Source organism: Eumetopias jubatus, unplaced genomic scaffold (assembly GCF_037043125.1).
Source record: "Eumetopias jubatus isolate StellerSeaLion01/CBP00866 unplaced genomic scaffold, mEumJub1_p1.0 scaffold_5, whole genome shotgun sequence".
Lineage (NCBI taxonomy): Eukaryota > Metazoa > Chordata > Mammalia > Carnivora > Otariidae > Eumetopias > Eumetopias jubatus.
In genome coordinates, this window is record NW_028274811.1 from 96,555,697 (window position 1) to 96,574,994 (window position 19,298).

Here is a 19,298-nt window from a genome sequence, read left to right on the forward strand (position 1 = left end):
GAGGGCCATAAGGAGACCCCTGCCTCTCTGTCCTTCCTGTCACCCCCAGAATCAGAAACAGTGTTTAGGAGAGAGAAGGGGATGGCATGCCTCAAAGTTAACTCTCCCCTTGCTCTCCTCTCCAGGGGTACAGTTCTAACTTGTCCTGGGAGGAAGGGAGGGGCCAAGCTGACTATAAAATAAACCCAGAATTTGCCCCAGAATTGCTTCAGATTAGCTACTGAGAGCAAAAGTAAACTCAAGAGAAACCCCATCATTTTGGAAAGAGAGATAAAATGCTCCAGCACGACATCTTGCCCAAAACAGGCTAACAGCAGGTGCAACTGATGGGGTTGCAGAGAGGATCAGAGATGGTCTACATAAAGTCTCTGGCTCATCAGAGGTGCTCAATACATTCTAATTAATGTTATTCAGTTAATAACTGCTTTCAAAAATACTCTATTGAATGAAATATTTCAGTGATGATCAGACAAAAGGCACTATCAGAGGTATTTTATAAAGAGAGAGAAAATAACAACAACAATATCATAAAATAATAGATTATAAAAATGATCTGAAAACCAGACCATCCACAGATGTCTCCAGCAGCTTCTGGGTTGAAGGTGGCCAAATCCCACAGAGAGGAAAGGGCCCTCTGTGAACCAGAGAGAGGAGCTGCCCTTATGGGGTAGTTTCTAGGCCAACTAGGCCCACAGAGAAACCAGGAGCACTTCCTCCTGCTCTACCAGGAAGGAACCCAGCCACCTCGGCAGCCTGTATGGACAGAAGGGTGCCCACCTGCTATTGAAGGGGTTGTCTCCAGGGATGATGTGGGTGCTGTCTTTGCCTGCCAAGAGCTTGATGCGGTCGTAGAAGGATTTCACTGCAGGCGAGTCTGTCTGGCCCTGCTGAATGATGTCCAGGGGGTCCCGGGACCCTCGGCAGAGCAGGCTATTCTGACAGGCTGACTGCAGGCAGCAGTCAGGGTCCAGGCAATCCACCAGGCCATCTGGAAGGGCAGAGGCAGAGCCAGGGTCAGGGCATTTCATGGCACAAAGCTGCTGAGAGATGCTCGCACCTTGGTCAGGAAGAGTGTCAGCCCTTCACAAGGGCTTGAAATGGCAGGTCTCACACAATGGGTCTAGTTTAATTCCAGCACATATGCATTGAAAAGAAAAGACCGAGAGGAAATAATCGAAAATGCGGACAAATGATTACCCCAAGGTAGTAGGTAAGTGTGTGTCGCTCCTCTTTCTTTATTAGACTTTCCTAGGATTTCTACTTTTTCGGTTATAAGCAAGTATTATTTGAGTGGTTGGAAACAAAAACGAACATTTTGCTCTGAACAGCATAGCAAAAAAATTATCCATAGCTGGTTTTTGGGGCCTGTGCTAATGGGCGCATCAATAATCAAAATGTGTGGGATCCCTTTAGTCTTGCTTGAATGGAGAAAAATGTTCCATCCCCACTCCCTCTCAGACTGCTGACCAGTTTGGCAACTGGGTGGGGTGAGTTCTACATTTTCCAGGAAATGTGGAGAAGTGGCTTTAGTTGGAGCGCCCAGAAATTAAACTATCAGTTCACCCAATTACTTCTGGTGCTACCTTGCTACACACCTGTAGCACTCTGAACATCCTGATTTACTTGCCTAGATCCCTGCCCCACCATCCCTTTCCTGGGCTGATTCCTGTCATTCATCTACCATACAACAAATATTTGAGGGCCATCCATGTTCTGGAAATGAAACATGGAACAAAGGATGAAGAATGATGGTGTTTGTTCTTAAGGAGCTGATAGTACAGTGGGGGGAAACAGATATGACTCACCCTCTAAGACCCAGACTAAGTATGTCTTCCTCTTCTAGGAAGGCTTCCTGGTGATGCCTCTGGTTAGGTTAGGGCAGCCCTCCTCTGTGTATCCCTGAATCAGAGTTTCTCAGAGACTGGTTCTGCATCAAAATCCCATGGGGAGAATCAAGGGTCTACCCCAGAGCTTCCCAGGGAGAGCATCCAGAAGCAGGTCCTGGCACCTGCCTTTTATACATGCTTCTCAGGTGATTTTAATGCACAATAAGTTTTAGAAATCCTTGTGAATGCCAAATTCCTTGTGCTAGAATTATTTCTGTGTGCTTGCCTTCCTGTCTGGAAAACGAGCTCTTTGAAGAGAAAAACAGAATCTTATTCATTTCTATATTCACATCTTACTCAACGCCAACCTCGGAATTGGCTACTCAACAAAGGTTTGTTGAATGAATACATGAATGTTTTCCCTTCTTCGCATGTGTGTTAGGGATGAGCATGGGAATGTTTCGGGCAGTCTTTGCTCCTTGGAATTCCCTAATAGAATGGATTAGTTGGCCAATCCTTATTCACTCTGCTGGGAATTGACTGAACACACAGTAGAGAGAAAGCCTTGGAGAATAACTTGCTTGCACCTCCCAGATTTGATGGCAAGGTACTTTGGGGCCATAATTAACATCATAGAAACATGTACTCAAACCCTGGGCTGTGACTTGACAAACACATGTACTGGAACACTGAATCAGAGGCCTGCCTGCGTGCTTTAAATTTACTACAATGTAATTTTTTGGCATTACTCTTTCTGTTTGGTTCTGCTAATGAAATTGAAATATGTAATTTCACCAAAGTTCCACTGTAATTTAGCAATTAATGTACAATTATTTTAATGCATTACTTTCTTTTTAGCAAACAAACAAATTAGGAGGTTGTGTGTTTTGCTTGGCTTTAAATTACTAAAACTAGCCTCTCATTTTCCACATGGGCAAATGTTGCTTCTGTGCCTTGTAACACATTTAGATTTACAGAATTTCCTAGAAATGAAGACACAGGAGGGTGAGCAGGCACACACACTTTAAATTTAGAGACTTTCGAAGTCAGGGCTCTAAACACCTCTGCCTGATGTGCTGGCTGAATCGGGTACTCTCCAGAGGTTCACAAATCTCAGACCCAAGAAAGAGGGCCAGAGAATTGTATCTCAGCAGCAGGATGATGCTGAGGCATGGTCTCAGATCTATGTTCAGATTGTATAGTGGATCCCAGAGCCCTTGGCAGAATAAGAAAAAGACAAGGAAAAAAAAAAAAAACCTGCATAGCACTCTGCCTTTAACATCACCTTCTGCGGACTGCCTTCACCAGACAGAAGGAAAATACCGTGGAATGCCTGCTTTGGATTTAAAATTATCCCGCTGAGATTTGTTGGCAGGGCTCCCTTCAGCAGATGCAGGAACTTCTTAGGTGAGAAGAAACACATTGCTATTAGCACTATAGATTTCTTTAAGGCCGCTGGTCTCTTCCCATTAGAAGTTCCATCTGTCTCTGGTGGCCTTTCCCTCCTGAAGCTGGGAACATCTCCTACCCCACATCCTATTTACCACCCCCTCCATATAACCAGCTTGAGAACCTCATCGGGCTCAAATAGTAACGCAGGACAGTTTTCCTATTAAGCACTCAACACTTTCCTCCCCAACCACTGCTCATTTGCTACTCGTTCTGGGCTTGTGAATTCTTCAAAAGTGTGGACCTCAAATTTCCGCACTGTTTTGTTGATTCTAGGGCTTTTTTTTTAAGGGCCTGTCTGGCAGGAGATGTCCTATAAACACATCAGCAATAGCAGATGGCAAATGCTAAAAAAAGAAAAGAAGGATAGAAATGATTTCCTCGCACATATTTACATTTACCTGCTCCGGAGATGGCGCATTTGGGGTTCTATCGGTTATTAAGTGTGAGCATACGTTATGCTTGTAATGACCTCATCATGTTGCGTGATTATGGGCTGCTGGTGCTGCACGCTTCCCGACGACACTGTGAACTTTAAATTGGCACTCCAATCTCCCAGTGGCCTGTCAGTCATGAGAGCCGCATCTTTATGCCAGCAAGCCCCTTGCGTGGAGTCTGACATGGCAATCTTCAGTAAATTACCCTGTCACTGACAATCTTGCAGTTATCTCGCAAACAATCAAGCAGGCAATCAAACTGTTCTGAATTGCTAGTTCAGGACCCGAGAGGCTTCAGGCGTCTCTATTCAACAGGGGCACGGGAGCGGCACAACCCTCCCATGACACTGGATGGTTTCTTTCTTTATTTATCCACCTACTTGTTTGTCTGGGGGGCTTTTTCCCAGGGAGGGTGGAGAGGGAGGTGTGCAGAGTCCTCGAAAACGACCCAATTCTGATTCAGCGTTTGGGGAAAGTGACCCAGGCCCTCCTGACTGGGCCCCGTAGCAGTGTGGCTTGTTGGCTTCGCGTGCCCTCATGTACTTCACTCCATGAGATGCGGCCACAGAGAATTATCTAGGCGCTGTCAGAAGGCAGGCTAAACCACAGCTCTGGCTGCAAGCCACACACACGCGTATGTCAAACGCTAATTGTAGTGGCCATTTCAGAGAAATATGGATGTGGAGAAACTTTCTGGGAACAGTATGTGAGGTGTTCTTTTTATCGCTTTTGATAAAGAAAATCGGAGAAAATCTTCCCTAACAGGTCTAGCAACACGGGGCAGAAATCAGGGTGATGCTAAATGGAATCCTTTGAATTAGAGTTTCTAAGGTAAAATTTTAGCCAAAAAGCCTACACAGTGTCCGAGGGAAGAGCCTGGCCTCTAGAATCAGAGAGATTTGGGTTTGAGGCTCATGTCCTCTGGTCCCTGGCTGTGTAATCTTAGAAAGATAACCAACCTTGCTGAACCTCAACTTCTTTGCTTTCAAAACTGAGTTATAATAGTGCATATATCATAGGGTTCTGTGATGGGGAACAAATGAATTGATGTCAGTCTGCCATAGTATGTGTTCAGTGAACCGTAGGTATTACTGTAACCAGAAACTCTGCGAAGTTTTCAGCTTTTTCGGTTTATAAAAACTGGACACAGATATCAGTAAAATTAATATCCCCTATTGGAGTCATTCACTGCTCTGTGCTATGGGTAGGTTGAATCTTGGCAAGAATGTGACTTTCCACATAGTGATAAGTTAATTGGTAGTAATAATAAATATTACAGTTTGAACAAGATTTAGACATACTCTTGATTTCAATCCTCACGGCAACCCCGCAGAGCAGAATATATAACCCTTAAGCTGCACGCTCCCGATCAGGGTGTCTGGGTTTGAATTTCAGATCAGGTGCTGCCCATCTGCTGACCCTGGACAATTAACTGCTCTGCATCTCAGTTACCTCATGTACAAAATGAAGATGATGATGATGTTAGAAAGTGCTGTTTGGAGGATTAAAGCAGTTATTACATATACAGCACTAGGAACAGTGCCCCGTACAGTGAACACTCAGTTAACTATGTGCTATGCCCATTATCATGCCTTCACCCACCCTATAGAGTTGGAAACTGAGGCTCAGAGAAGCTAAGTAAGTTATCCAAGTGGCTAAGCAGCAGCTCTGGATAAAAAGTAGGAAAAGGCAACCAGTGAGATCCTTACCCTCTGTCTTCTTCATTATCAGAAGGAGGAGATATTTCTTTCCCGAAGGGAGTCTGAAAACAGGGCAGTGGACACCCATCAACTGGGGAAATATGGTTGGCCACGAGATTTAATTACTTCTGCAGGCCTGCCTACATTTACAGCTGGGAAAGAATCAGGCTGGTTGAAACAAGTTTCTAGAAAGGAATCAACAGGAGAAACAAGATGCCTGGGAATTCATTCCCTGCAATACAGGCTGCTGAGGACCACACTATTTACCTGTGGGATTCAAACCCCCATTCAGCTGTTTACCATTGGCACAAGGTGGCACTTGCCTTCTGGGCTGGCTACAAGTTTGTGCCATTGGTTTCCAGCCCCGGCCTAGTTCGCGCTGTTGGATTTTTCAAGGAGCTCCTAAAGAGGCAAAAGGTATAACCTCAAAGCCTTCACTGAACACATACGAGTGAAGCTATGCTCTGTGGGGAGGAGGCCACGGGTCAGTGGAGGGGCTGCAGAGAGCCACAGTAGATGCCGGGTATCTCAGAGTTGGCTGAGACATGCACATCTTTTCTGTTCGGGAAAGGCTGCGTGAGTTGACACATCGCTCTTACGGAGAAGGGAGGTCTGTAGGAATGAGAGGGTGTTTATTTCATTCATTTCATTTATTTTCCTCTTTGATCTTTGTAAACTGGGCAGCTTATGGAGAGTCGGATGGAAGCATTTTGTTCAATTTTCGTGCCTTTTATTCCCTATAGCTTGGTATGCAAGTGTTTCCCTTTATAACCTGCCTGAACTCTCCAGCTTTCTTGGGTATTAAAGGCTTCAGGAAAACATCTAAATTTACTTTTCTTAGTTTCATTTTGTGACAGGGTGGCACAAATCGACTCCAACAATTCACTTTAGGTGCCACGGATAGCTCTGCTAGCGTCTGCACATAGGACCTGACTGGGAAACTGGTCAGCAGCTCAGATTTTAAAAATGAGCTCTACTCTTTACAGATCATGGTCTGATGAGAGGAATCTCCAACCACCAAATCTACCTTCCCTAATCATCCAGCCAAGAGGATGGTTAAAACTAGGAAGAGTACATATGGTTCCATTTATAGGATGTTCAAGAACAGGCAAAGTTAATCAATTATGGTAAAAAGTTAGAAATTGTAGTTACCTTAACAGGGAGGTACTGGCTGGGAAAGAATGGGGAGGTATTGGCTGGGAACTTTCTGGGTGCTGGGAATGCTCTAGATCTTCATCTTATTCACCTGGCTACACACACATCAAGGTGTGTATTTAAGATTATGCAGTTTATGTATTTGCAAACATACTGACTTTAGGCAAGATACCAACCTCTTTGTGTTCTGTCTTCCTTATTTGCCGAGTGGGCATGATGATGATACCTCACAGGAGCAGAGGACTAAGATAATCCACGCTAGGTAGATGCACAGCTGTGAGCACCTAGTAATCTAGTACGTACTTGTGAATCTTTTCTACTTCTTTTCTTGGCATCATATAGGTTCATTTGGCATACAGAGTGAGGTATTTGCCAAGTTCTCATTTCCCCAAGGAAAATAGAAGGAATCCAGGTGGTGGACCCAATAAAGCCTAGGGCCCTTCTTGAGATCAGTTAATGATGGGGAAGTAGAAAATTAACAAAGTGGAGAAAAGGGGGCAGGCAACAAGTTGGGGCAAGAAAGAAGAAGCCTGTGCTGTTTGCTCTTTGTGATGGAAATAAAGGAGAGGTGGAGGCTGGCTGACAAAGGCCAAAGGCACCTGAATGGCCAGACACATAAAGAGGTTTTGGAATAAAAAGAAATATGGCAACCCTAGGATTCTTTTTGCCTTGGGAGTTATTATTATTTTTTTTTAAGGTGAGCTCCTTCAGGACCATGTCTAAAGTGTGTGGGGTCCCTAGTAAATATTTTTTTGCCAGGCCCCTGTCTATAAAAACAATTTGAGTTACCCGAATTGACATATCAGCACCATTCTCATGCTGATCTTACGAGATCTTGCAAAATACTCCTCCAGCCAGAAGGAGCAATCTACTTGCCAATATGTCCACTGGAATTAAGATTGGGCATTGGGCCCTGAGATAGCTCATAAAAGCAAATCCCCAAACATCTCTGAAAATCTGGTCAACCTCACATGCATGGGGTTGGGGTGAGGGATGGTAGAGGGTCAGAGAATACCCTGAAACGGAGAAATAGGGAGCACTGCTGACCCTGGCGAGTCCCTGCCCCTGGGGGAGCACTCAGAAAATTTCAAGGAGAGGGGGCACTCCAAAGCTTAAGGACTCACCCAGAGTAGCACTGGGTTCTTGGCCCAGCAAAAAATACGGGCTTTAGAGTCGGAATATAGCAAAAGAAGATGGGCTTTAGAGTCAGAATGGTTAAAACCCGTTCTATCATTCACTAGCTATGTAAACTTGGCAAGTGACTGACCTCCTGTGACTCAGTTTTCCCAGCTATAGAATGGACTCAATAGCACCGACTTCACCAAAGAGCATAGAAATGCTATAAGATGGTGCATATGAAATGAGATGGTGAAGGTGTTGCACTGAATACACAGCAAGAGCTCAACTAATGGAGGCTATTCTTCATGATATTTTCTGCTTTCCGCCAGGGAAGGCACTATTCCATTTGCATTTTACCCAATGCCTGCTGACAAGTTGGAAAGGAGGGATAATTGAAAGTATTCTGGCTTGATGTAACTAAAAAGTGAAAGGAGCAGGCAAGGCTGACTTGATTTAACCTGGCAATATGAGATTAGTTCTTCATTGCCTCTGTTAGGATTCCCGCATTGCCAACCTTTTAAAGCAATAGATTGGCTGACAGGGTGCTCATTTGGAAGGTTTCACCTGCCATTAATACCCTGGCTGCCTGATGGACCATCATTACACAGGCATCCCCTCCCTCCCGACCAGAGCAACCGCCATTCTTAAATATTGCAAGAAATGAAATTGTATTTGCACTCCTTCTAGAAGGCCTGTTGGAAGCTTTCCTCTTGCTTCGTGCCAACTCTTTTTTTGACAGTCTCAGAGTTCCAAGGCCAGAAATCCTTGCTCCAAAGCACCTTTGGCTTTTCTTATGACTTAGCAATGGAAGATCAATCATGTCTGACCAGAGATCTGGCAGAGGGGAGGCCCCACTGAGAGCTGCTTTTTCTTGGTTTTCTACTCTTCAGGATGGATGTGGCAAAGAAAGCAAAACCTGCTGAGGAAAACCCAGGCACTGTTACTGAAAACAGGGATATAACCTAGGTAAGACCACTTCTTAATAGGACTTTGGCTTACCTTGAAGTTACTGGGGCATCTGGTCAACCCCTCACGTATGGGGGTGAGGGTGAGGTTTGGTAGGAATTTTATGACAGTGAGCTTGCAGTGTGTGTCCATTTTTTTTGAGTTTATTAAAACTAAACAAATGGAAAAAAAAACCCAAAACAAATACCATCAATAAAAACCTTAAAACCAATGCTTCTTAAAATCTAACCAGCATTGAAATAACCTGGGACTTTGTTAAAATACAGATTTTAATTCTCTGGTCTTTCTTTTGGTCTGCATTTCTTATAAGTCTCCAGGTGATGCTGCCGCTGCTGTTCTGAGCACTGTATTTTTAGAAGTCAGGCACTAAACTGCTGTTGGTCAAGATGTGCTCCCTGACCTCCTGCCCTGGAACCACCTCAGTGATTTTAAAATGCTGATTCTTGCTGTCACCCAGGTCTACTGAATTTCTGAGTGTGGAAACTGAGAATATGCATTTTTTAAATAAAGGATTTATTTATTTATAGAGAGAGACATAGAGCACATACATGAGTGCAAGTGGGGGGATGGGGAGAGGGAGAGAGAAAAATCTCAAGCAGACTCTCTGCTGAGCATGGAGCCCAGTGTGGGACTTGATCCCAGGACCCTGACATCATGACCTGAGCGGAAACCAAGAGTTGGATGCTTAACCGATTGAGCCACTTAGGCACCCCGAGAGTGTGTATTTTAAAGAAGATTCCCAGGTGATTTTTTGCCTGCTAAAACTCAAGGACCCCTGCTCTGAATCACTGAAAACATCCCTCAAATATCCATAGCAGTACATCTGACTCTGAGAGACTAAAGGAGCTTTCCCGAACTATGTCTCCTGGGGGTTCCCTGAAACATAGAAGTGGAGGTGGCACTGGAGGGTCTGTGGTCAAAAACAACTTGAGAGACATTGGTTAAACAATTAAACTAGTTTCTTTACAGCAGGACTTCTCAGAGCCTTTGATGGGTGAATATGCATTATAAATATTTAATGTTGCAATGGAGCATGCAGCATTTCCTGACCACAGACCCCTTTTGGCCCAGAGCATCTCCCCACAATAGTCTAGTACAATCCAGGTTGAGAAGCACTTCACGAGAACAGAGTGCTAGGCTTGGGAGCTCTATCTTTGGAAGGACCAGCCACACCTTCATCTATTCAATAGCCCCATGCTTGATTGATCTCATAAAATGCACGCTTGGGGGTGATTAAATGCAATACAAACCACATCATCACTACTAGCACATAAGCTCAGAGCCCCTGTCCTTGGCCTCCCAGTGCCTCCCAAAGCCAGCATATTTCCGCATAGAGACCCTATGTTAGGTGACACATCCTGGGAGTCAGTAGGATGATGAAGCATTAATGGCAACCATGTCTAATCAGAGCTAATGGCTGGCACTTATGAAAAACTTACTAGGTTTCAGGCACTGAGCTAAGTGCTTTACCTTGCATCCCTTCGTTAAATCACCACCAGAATTCCAGGGATCGTTAGCCCCATTGTTTACAAGTGAGGAATTAGAGATTAGGAAGAGAGTAAATAACTTGCCTAAGACCACACAGCTTCTACATGTTGGGGCTGTCTTTTGACCCAGTTCGCTGCACTCCGAAGCCATATTCTATATGAGGCTGCCCTGTAAGGGCGGTTAGAGTAGAACATTCCAAATGGCAAAGAGGAGCCACTTATGCCCGCCGCCATGACATGGTAGTGCCTGCACTAAGCTCTTTTACCTGAGGCAGGATGATGTCAAACAGAAGAGGAACAATTTAAAGACATATTGGAGGGAGATTTATTTTTTGAAAAGCTGGGATGCAGAGTGTTTTAGCTGGCCCTCTGTCCTAGCTCCTACTCGTGACGGGTGGACCCCATAGGGCTGTTCCTTTGCCAGCACTGAAGCCCCTCTGTGCTTCTGCAGCCTGCCCCTTGCCCCCTTATGCAGCCATCATCCTATAAACTCACTCGGACACTTGAGGGTGGTGTCTATAATCTCCATTTTGCAGAGTAAGAAACTGAGGCTCAGAGAGGTTAAGAGCCTTGCCCATAATCGCACAGCTAGTAAATAATGGAGTGAGTCACGCTTTGGCTGTCCACCTCCAAAGCCTACATTTGGCTTTTATCCTCAGTTCTTCACAGGAGACTGTGAGTAGTCACGGCCATATAAAGGTACCCTGTGAATGGTGTAGGACCTGGGGGAGGAAATGCTGAGGCTTCACAAAACATCTTCATTCTCTAGTTGTTCTTTCTCTCAGCCTCTCTCTCTCTTACTACCCGCCCCCTCCCCCTCCACCTCTCCTCAACCCAGACAGAGTCTCCAGGACTAATGATCTTACTTGATGAGAGTTTGCCCACCTTGGACATTCCCTGACAGGCCTCTCTGGCACAACCTCACTCTTGTTAGCCTAGGGCCATGTTTTTTATACCTGGGGGAATTCTATACTGGCTGCTGCCGTCTCCCCGCTGTTCTGTTACAAAAACTACTGGCAAGAGAGAGCAAGGGTCCCTGATCTCAGCCACGGATGTCCCCAAATGCTCACCCTCCCCCGCTGTTCCTGGCCCCTCCCCCCTGCCCACCATCAACCTCCCTTTCGAAGAGCCCACTGACAGGTCAGACAGAAGCCAGCCCAGCAGGGGGTGGCAGGCTGGTGGGGTGCCAGACAGTAACCTGCTGGGCCCCTCAGAAAGAAAAGGGGCTGTCACCACCGACACCTTGGAGCAACAAACTGGAACAGTTACTTTCTGCCTGAAGAGAGACCCTGTCTCCTGGGGGGCAGGTGGGAGGACTGGCCCCTGAGCTGAGAGAATTAGCAGAGGGCATGATGCCTGTCCTCCTGGTGCATAAAGAAGTACCCCTAGACTGCCAAGTGGGAGAAGGGACCAGACTCAGCTATCATGCAAGCTTCCGGTTAGATTAGGGAAATCAGAAGTACTAATTCCTAAACATGGCTCTTGCCACGCTTCAGGTACTGTGCTTAGCACACCCCAGAGATCTCATTTCATCTTCACATTCACTCTCTGGCCAGTACTGGATTGCCAATTAACGTCACAGGATCCGTGCTTGCAACATATTGGCTGTGTGGCCTTGGGCTAATTAGCTTACCTCTCTGAGCCTCAGTTTTCTCATCAGTCAAGTGGAAATAATAATACTAGCTTAATAGGGCCTTTGTGAGGAAGTAAATAAGCCTTGTGCAAAAACATTTAGTGCATAGCAACCACCTGTTTACTCTGGCTTTACAGATGGAGAGCCCAGGCCTGGAGAGGTTACATTATTTGACAAGGTCAGGCAGCTGCTTGTGAGTGGGGGAGCTGGGATTCTCCCGCAGCTGGCCCAGCCTCAGACCTGCTGACCTCTCTCACTACTCTGTGCCTCACCAGGCTGGCCATGGTTTGGGAGGTCGGGCTTCACCCAACGTGATTCTCGGCAGCCCCTGCCTTTCCTACAGAGCTTGCATACCTACTGCCGCCGGCCCATTTCAGGTGAGCCAAGCTGACAATAGAGACGAAGAACAGTATAACCATGTGTTCACATCTTACTGAAAAGAAATAATGTATCTTACCTTTAGATTTTCTTTGCATTAATAAAAGTGTGTGAATGGTATGTAGTGACTTGGGTGTCATTGTATGTATGTGTTTTTTTAGTCCTAAAATGAAATGTATTCATACTAAAATAATGTATTGAATAAAAGACAACTGCTTTCTGTCCTAGAAACTTCTCATTAAAACTTCCATTCATTCAATTCATTTAATAATGAGCTGACCAAGACAGAGAAGAACCCTGCAGTTAGGAACCTAGATTCTAGAGGGGGAAACAGACAATTAACAAAGAAATGTATAACAGACTTTGAGAAGGTGATAGTGTCCTAAAGAAAAATAAGACAGGTAAAGGGTTGGGAGAGTGATGGAGGAGGAGGGTTGCTGTTTTAGATGGGGGTGGGGCAGGGAAGCCTCCAGAGGTAATGTTTGGGAGAAGCCTGAATGAGATGAGGAAACAAGTCCTGGAAACCTCTGGAGGGAGAACATTCCGGGCAGAGGGAACAGCAGGTGCAAAGGTCCAGGGTGGAAAAGTATCTTGAGAGTAGGAACAAGATGCTGGATGTTGGGCTGGGTGATGGAGATGAGTAGAGGACGATGTAAGTGCTGAGTGGAAGCAAGAGCCCGCTAATGCGGAGCAATGGTTGTGACCCAGATGACATTCTGTGGGAGATGCAATGCCCAGCGAAGGTTTGCACAGGGGCATCATATGACCTGACTTTTAAAAGGATTCTTCTTTTTTCAGGCATCCAAGGAGATGATGGACATACAGACTGAGCATGCCTACCAAAAGCAGTTGACCGTCTTTCAGAATAAGAAGAGGGTTCTGCTTGGAGAAACTGGCAAGGAGAAGTTCCCAAAATACTACAAACACATCGGTCTGGGCTTCAGGGCACACAAGGAGGCCACTGAGAGCACCTATTTTGAGAAGAAGTGCCCCTATACTGGTCATGTGTCCATCAGAAGGTGGATTCTGTCTGATGTGGTGACCAAGATGAAGATGCAGATGACCACTGTCACCCATCGAGACCATATATCCCCTATATCTGAAGGTACAACTGATTCGAGAAAAGCCGCCAGAACATGTGAGCCCCTGTCCCCCGACTTCTGGGATGTCCGGATCAGTGACACTGTCACAGTGGGTGAGTGCCGGCCCTTGAGCGACACTGTGTGCTTCTACACGCTCAAGGTCACCAAGGCCATTGACACCGGGAAGCAATTCCAGAAGTTGTGAGACTGGACATCTGCCCAAACCCCAAGAAAATAAAGTTATTTTCCTAGTCATGGGTACAACTAAAAAATATATATATATTTATATGTATATAAATAAATATAAATATAATAAATATATAATACATATTATAACATAATATATACTATATATAATATGTAAAATAAATATACATATATATAAATAAAAATTAAAGGATTCTTCTGACTGACCGCTTTGTGGAATAGACTGGAAGCTGGAGGACCAACGGTCCAGCCCAGTGAAACTGGTTGCATGATCCAGGTGGAGGTGGAAAGATATTAAGAAACCATGGCTTTGGGGCGCCTGGGTGGCTCAGACGGTTAAACGTCTGCCTTCGGCTCAGGTCGTGATCCCAGGGTGCTGGGATCAAGTCCCTCATCGGGCTCCCTGCTAGGCGGGGAGCCTGCTTCTCTCTCTCTGCCTCTGCCTCTCTCTCTCTCTGCCTCTCATGAGTAAATAAATAAAACATTTTAATAAAAAAAAAAGAAACCATGGCTCTAATGGTCAGGAAGAAATGGAGGGGCCAAAGGTGCACTTGCAAATCTGAGCAGCCACCCTCACAGACAAGGGGGCACATGAGAGATTTGGGAATGCCCACTGCCGTGGACCATGTGGTAGTTGGGAAGTGACAGCACTGATGTTGTGCATCAAAGGGTGCTTTGGGTGCTGGGCCCCAGTGGGCTGGAAACTTCTCCCTGGATCTGCTCCCCCTGAGCCATGTGCTTTATGAGTAAGCATAGCAGAAGTAGGAGTAGGAGAAACTTGTCCCAATGACTGCAGCATCCCTTTCTCTACGGATTCCCCTTGCCTTCCTTATCCCAGATCCCAGCAGCTTTGGATTCTCTGGCCAACCTGATATAGAACTACTTTCAGAAAACAGGTCTGGGAGGAGAACGAGCCAGACATTTAGGATCAGGAGAGCCAGGCTCCAATCCCAGCACTTCACTGTTGACTTTGAACAAACTACTCTCTAGCTTCTCAGTTTTTTAGCTGGTTAAATGGAATCTTCTATTGTTATATGTCAGCAGCTAATTCAGGGACTTTTTTTTTAACCCTATGCAGACCAGACAATACGTCCATTGAGCCATGCAGATCCCTGGGTTGTGATCTGCGACAGAAAATACACTCATTCCAGCATGAGTGCGTGTGGGATTGCGGGGGAACATACATTAGAACAGGGACCCAAAGATGGATTTCTGATTTTGAAATGTTGTGCATAACTTGATACGATGAGCTTTTGATTGGGAACAGTGTGTGTGTTCAGAGTCTCTGAAGTCACATTACACAGGGAGATACTAATAATTAGACCTGTCATTTAAATAAGGTGGCATTCAGGCGCTTTCTGTAAAATGGCTAGTCAAACCTCTCAAAGGGCCTGTGAAGTGGTGGTGGTGTTGAAACAGAGGCTCGGACGGGTCAGGTGCTTTGCTCAAGGAAGTACAGCCAGTAAGAACTGGAGCCAGAACTAACACAAGTTGGCCTGACCCAAGAGCTGGCAGACCCCGGCCGAAAAGGGCACAGCATCAACTTTGGGCCTGAGGGCGATGGGAGAAGCCCCAGGAAGTCACAAGGGGGAGAGACCAGGGCCAGCTACCAAGCTGTGCTTTACTCCAGGGCTCTTGAAAGGGGGGAGGGGGAAAAGATCCTGGGAAGTTGGGGTCCTGAGCCCCTTTCCATAGCCACAGCTCTGTGGCAGGGGCTTCAGTGAGTATAGTGGGTCCGTATGCCAATCAAGCTGCCACGGCCTGGGACGCAGAGCTTTTTGGTCTGTCCTCCCCCTCAGGTGGCCCAGGGATGCCACACATGGAGGAATCACTCTCTGTCAGCACTTGAGTTCCCCCCAAATGGTACCTATTGTGTCAAGTCAGTGGTTCCCAAAGTGTTAGTATTAGCTGGGTACTTGTTAGAAATGCATATCCCTTGGCCCCGCCCAGACCTACTGTACCAGAAACTCTGTGAGTCGGGTAATCTGTTCATTATGCCTTCCAGGTGATTCTGATGCCCAGTGACCTAAGAGAACATTTGTACTAAGTATTTTCCATGTATTAGCTCATCTGAGCTCACAGTATTCTCTGAGGTGGCAACTAGCATTAATCCCACTTTACAAAGGACAAAACTGAGGCTTACAGAGACAGGTCAACTTGTTCCCATCAGTGGTGGGGCCAGGACGTGAACCCAGAGCTCCCTGGCCCCGAAGCATCTTGATCACCCTGCCAGGCTGTCTCCTCCCCTTGAAGTGAAAGGTTGCGCATGTGCGACAGAAGAAACATACAGGCAGGCCACTCCTTCTTTTCTGCTGTGAGCGTATGTCTTTAGGAATCACCCAAGCAGATAGATCAGCCTTCTGTCTGAGAGAAAAGGTGTGGCTACAGTTGTGGAGACCAAGATGCTGAATGCAGGAAGACAAAGCAAATACTTGGGGTAAACTTCACTCTGCCCAGCGTGGCATGCAAGGCCTGGCTCTCTCCGTCCAGACCCGCTTCCCCAGCGTCACCCTCCTCCACTCTCTGTCAATCTTCTCCGAGGTCCCCAGATACGCACTGCTGTCCCTTGCCTCTGCACATGTGCCCACAATGCTTTCCCTGCATTCCTGATCTAAGTCCTCTGTAGCTTTCAAAATTCGAGTTTTACCTGCTCTGGAAACCTTTGATGCCCCCTCTCTGGGCTGTCCTAGGCTTTCGGCCTCATTCTATCCTGGGCCCTTAGTATATAGCTTTGTAGCCGCTGGTTTCACGTATGTCTCACACCCCAGCAGACCTTGGATTCTTTGTGGTGGAGTCTGAGTCTCATTCACTCCTGTGGCCTGGCTGTGTGTGTGTGTGTGTGTGTGTGTGTGTGTGTGCGGCTGGCATCGGGGGAGGTGTTTGCTCTTGCCACCATCGGTGGGGCTGGGACTAGGGAAAGTTGAGGGAGGCTGGTCTACGGGCACAATTAAAGAAGGTGCTCACTCTTGGGTACACAGGTGCCTCAACTCATCTTAGTCTATCTAGTTCCTGGGTCTCAGAACGCTCTTACCAGTAAGGTCAGCCATACGATCTCTTGAGGGTGACTGGGTCCCTTTGGGGACAGCGTGGCATGGAGAAAAGTGTACTGAATCTAGAGCCAGGAAGCCTGGATCTGCCCTACCCTGCTATTTGGCCTTGAAGAAGTTACTTCCCCTCTCTGGGTTTTATACCTGCTGGGCACTCCATATTTTAGTCTTTGTGCATCTGACATTTGTGGACTCCACAATTCCTGTGAATCAAAGAGGTAGCGTCCCTCAGTGTGTGTGGCCATGGAGTTCCAGGAAATGGGGTTGGCAGATCAATGATGAAGTACCTCGAGCTTAGGAAAAGGGAGGGAATTCCCCTGGAAAGGTTTGGTCTTTGCGGTGCTTGGAGAGGGAGGGAGCACTGCACACACAGCTTTGGGGCACACCTTGCAGTTTTCTTTGGATTCACATTTGGCCACATAGTTCTGGCGCCTCTCCAGTCCTCCGAACTCTTGGCTGAGAGGATGGAAAGTCAAAGAAAAGAGCACAGACCTTGGGCAGCTGCTCACTGTGCTGCAGAGAGTGTCTAGCTATTTAAAGTCCAACTGTTCCACTTTCCCCTGCTTGTACCCTGGCATTCCAATGCATAAGCACTTTGTGGCAAAAATGCATTCCAAATCCAAAATGGGGTTGGGGGGGAAGCTAACACCAATGCTATTTTTCAGAATGCTGCAGAATTCGTGTTTCTGCGGGGCTGAGGGTGTTAAGCACTCACAGATTGCCCTGCTAGGATCCCCGGCACAGTAGTCAACTGCTGCGAGGGGTCCATGAGGAAGGCTCTTGACTTAGGTTCTGAGTCCTGGCATGGCTGCATTTTAGCTGTGAGGCCTGGGTCAGCCACTCTGCTTGTCTGGCCCTTAGTATCTGCCTCTGTGTAAAGGATGCTCAGAGGCTCTTAGGGCTCTTGTGGGCTATTGTCATGATTTATTTGGGCAATGTGGGTAAAGTCTTAGTAAGTGATAGATGCATCAGGCCCCTGACATCAAGCCAAAGACACTCCCTGCTCTGGAACTGTCTGGACCCCTCAGATATGTCCCCAGGAGATGTTAACACTTGCACCAGATTTCTTGATCTTGGCATTATTGACATTTTGGGCCCAATCATTCTTTGTTGTGGGGGCTGTTGTGTGTATGTAGGATTTTTAGCAGCATTCTGGGCCTCTACCCACTAGATGCCAGTAGCATCTCCTTTCTTCCTCCCTGCTGTAACTCATAAAATGTCTCCTGATGTTGCTAAATGTCCCGCTTGAAGAGTAAAGTTGTCCCCAGTAGAGGGCCACTGGTCTGGACTGAGGGGAGGGCTATGGGAGCAAAGGAGATAATCCTGGCACCAGGGCCCTTGAACCTTTATTCAAAGGCTGGTCACAGGAACCAAGAGGGTACTTGCTACAATCTAGGCAGTTTCTCTGGCCAACGCAAAAATACGGGAAGCCGACATAAGGAAATAAATGTTACCTCTTTGCCACCAGTTAAATTTGTGTTTTGATCCTTTAATTCCCTAAAATAAGTCCACAGTGATTTAAATTATTAACATTTTTTTTGCAAATTATCCATTTTAATCACAATTTAATGATGAATATTTGATTTGTCATCTAATCAGGGAAAAATATAATCCCTTAAGAGATACTTAATAATCATTTAAACTACTAAAAACTTGATTAGGGAAGACTGAAGGTGTGATGTTAGGTAAATTCATGAACTTTAAACATCTTCTTCCAACTCCCCAAACAAATTCCATGCTCAAATCCATTTACTGTGAGAAGGTCTTCAGTGGGCAAGTTCTATGTTTGAGGTTACTTTTCCTGAGGTCTCTTTACAACAATTCTGTACTTGTCTGAACTTTCTCCAGAAACAGTCTCCAAATTTTGTTAGTGTTTGAGAAGAAATGAGCTTCTGCCTTTAAAGTAGCCAAGCGGTCTATCAGAGTGGTTAGCTGGAAGCCTATTTTGAATATTACCTTCGCCAGCCTCTGTATCCTTATCTATGGCATGGAAAAACTATGAAGAGACAGAGTCATAAAACTTGTATGTCCGCTGCGACAACACAGACAACAGACCAGGAAGACATAGATGGGATAATTTAGGAGTGCGCCATTTGTTGTGAAGGAAACACCACAGGGTGATGGTGGAAAGACAAAGGTAGGTCAAGACAGGCCTCTTTGGGGAGGGGGTGCTTGAGCTGAGAACGGAAAATGGCTGCAAGGGGCTGGTCATGCCAAATGCCCAGGTCAGAGCATTTCTGGCCCTGGATCAGCAAAGACCCTGAGGTATGACTAAGCTCAGCGTGTGAGGGCAAGGGGCTGGAAGGAGTGGATGCAACAGAGCTGCTGTGGAGGGCGGTGGGGGTTGAGCGAGAGAAGAGGAAGGGGCACGTCACAGAAGGCACTCTAGGCTAAGGTGAAACATCTGATTTTGATTTTAACTACATGAGAAGCCCTTTGAGGGCACGGCATGGTCTGATTTACAATTCAGAACTCTCTCGCAGGCTGCTGAGTGGAGGAACAGAAAGCGTGGTGCAGGCGCCCACCAGTGGGTTGCCTATCCCATTACCCAGTTGCGTACAAAGCTCAGAACAGGGCTCGGTGCACGTAAGTTCTCAAAAATCTCACTGAGTATAGTTTTTCTATGCGATAAAGAATGAATTCTACTTTTTTTAAAAAAACCTCAATAGAAAACTGACCCCCCAACCCTCAGTTTCCTAAACAGAAGAGTCTTGAGTCAAATACACTGGAAGATCCAGAATAATTTCAGCCCCTTGTTGCCGTGTGGCCCTCAGTTGGGGTTAGTTCTGCTTCCCTCCCAAGGAAGAGAGAC

At 46.2% G+C, this 19,298-nt stretch overlaps 1 protein-coding gene and 1 pseudogene across 6 annotated transcripts in view; one reads left to right on the plus strand and one right to left on the minus strand.

The window, feature by feature from the left end:
• Positions 1 to 19,298, minus strand: part of TENM2 (teneurin transmembrane protein 2) — a 924,727-nt gene that overhangs the window by 84,608 nt on the left and 820,821 nt on the right. For all 6 annotated transcript variants that reach the window (XM_088023682.1, XM_028102726.2, XM_088023681.1 and 3 more), the window contains one exon: positions 778 to 988. In XM_088023682.1, coding sequence (XP_087879808.1) covers positions 778 to 988 — 211 coding nt within the window. The remainder of the gene's footprint in view (positions 1 to 777; positions 989 to 19,298) is intronic.
• On the plus strand, positions 12,961 to 13,437 carry LOC114208712 (small ribosomal subunit protein uS17 pseudogene; annotated as a pseudogene).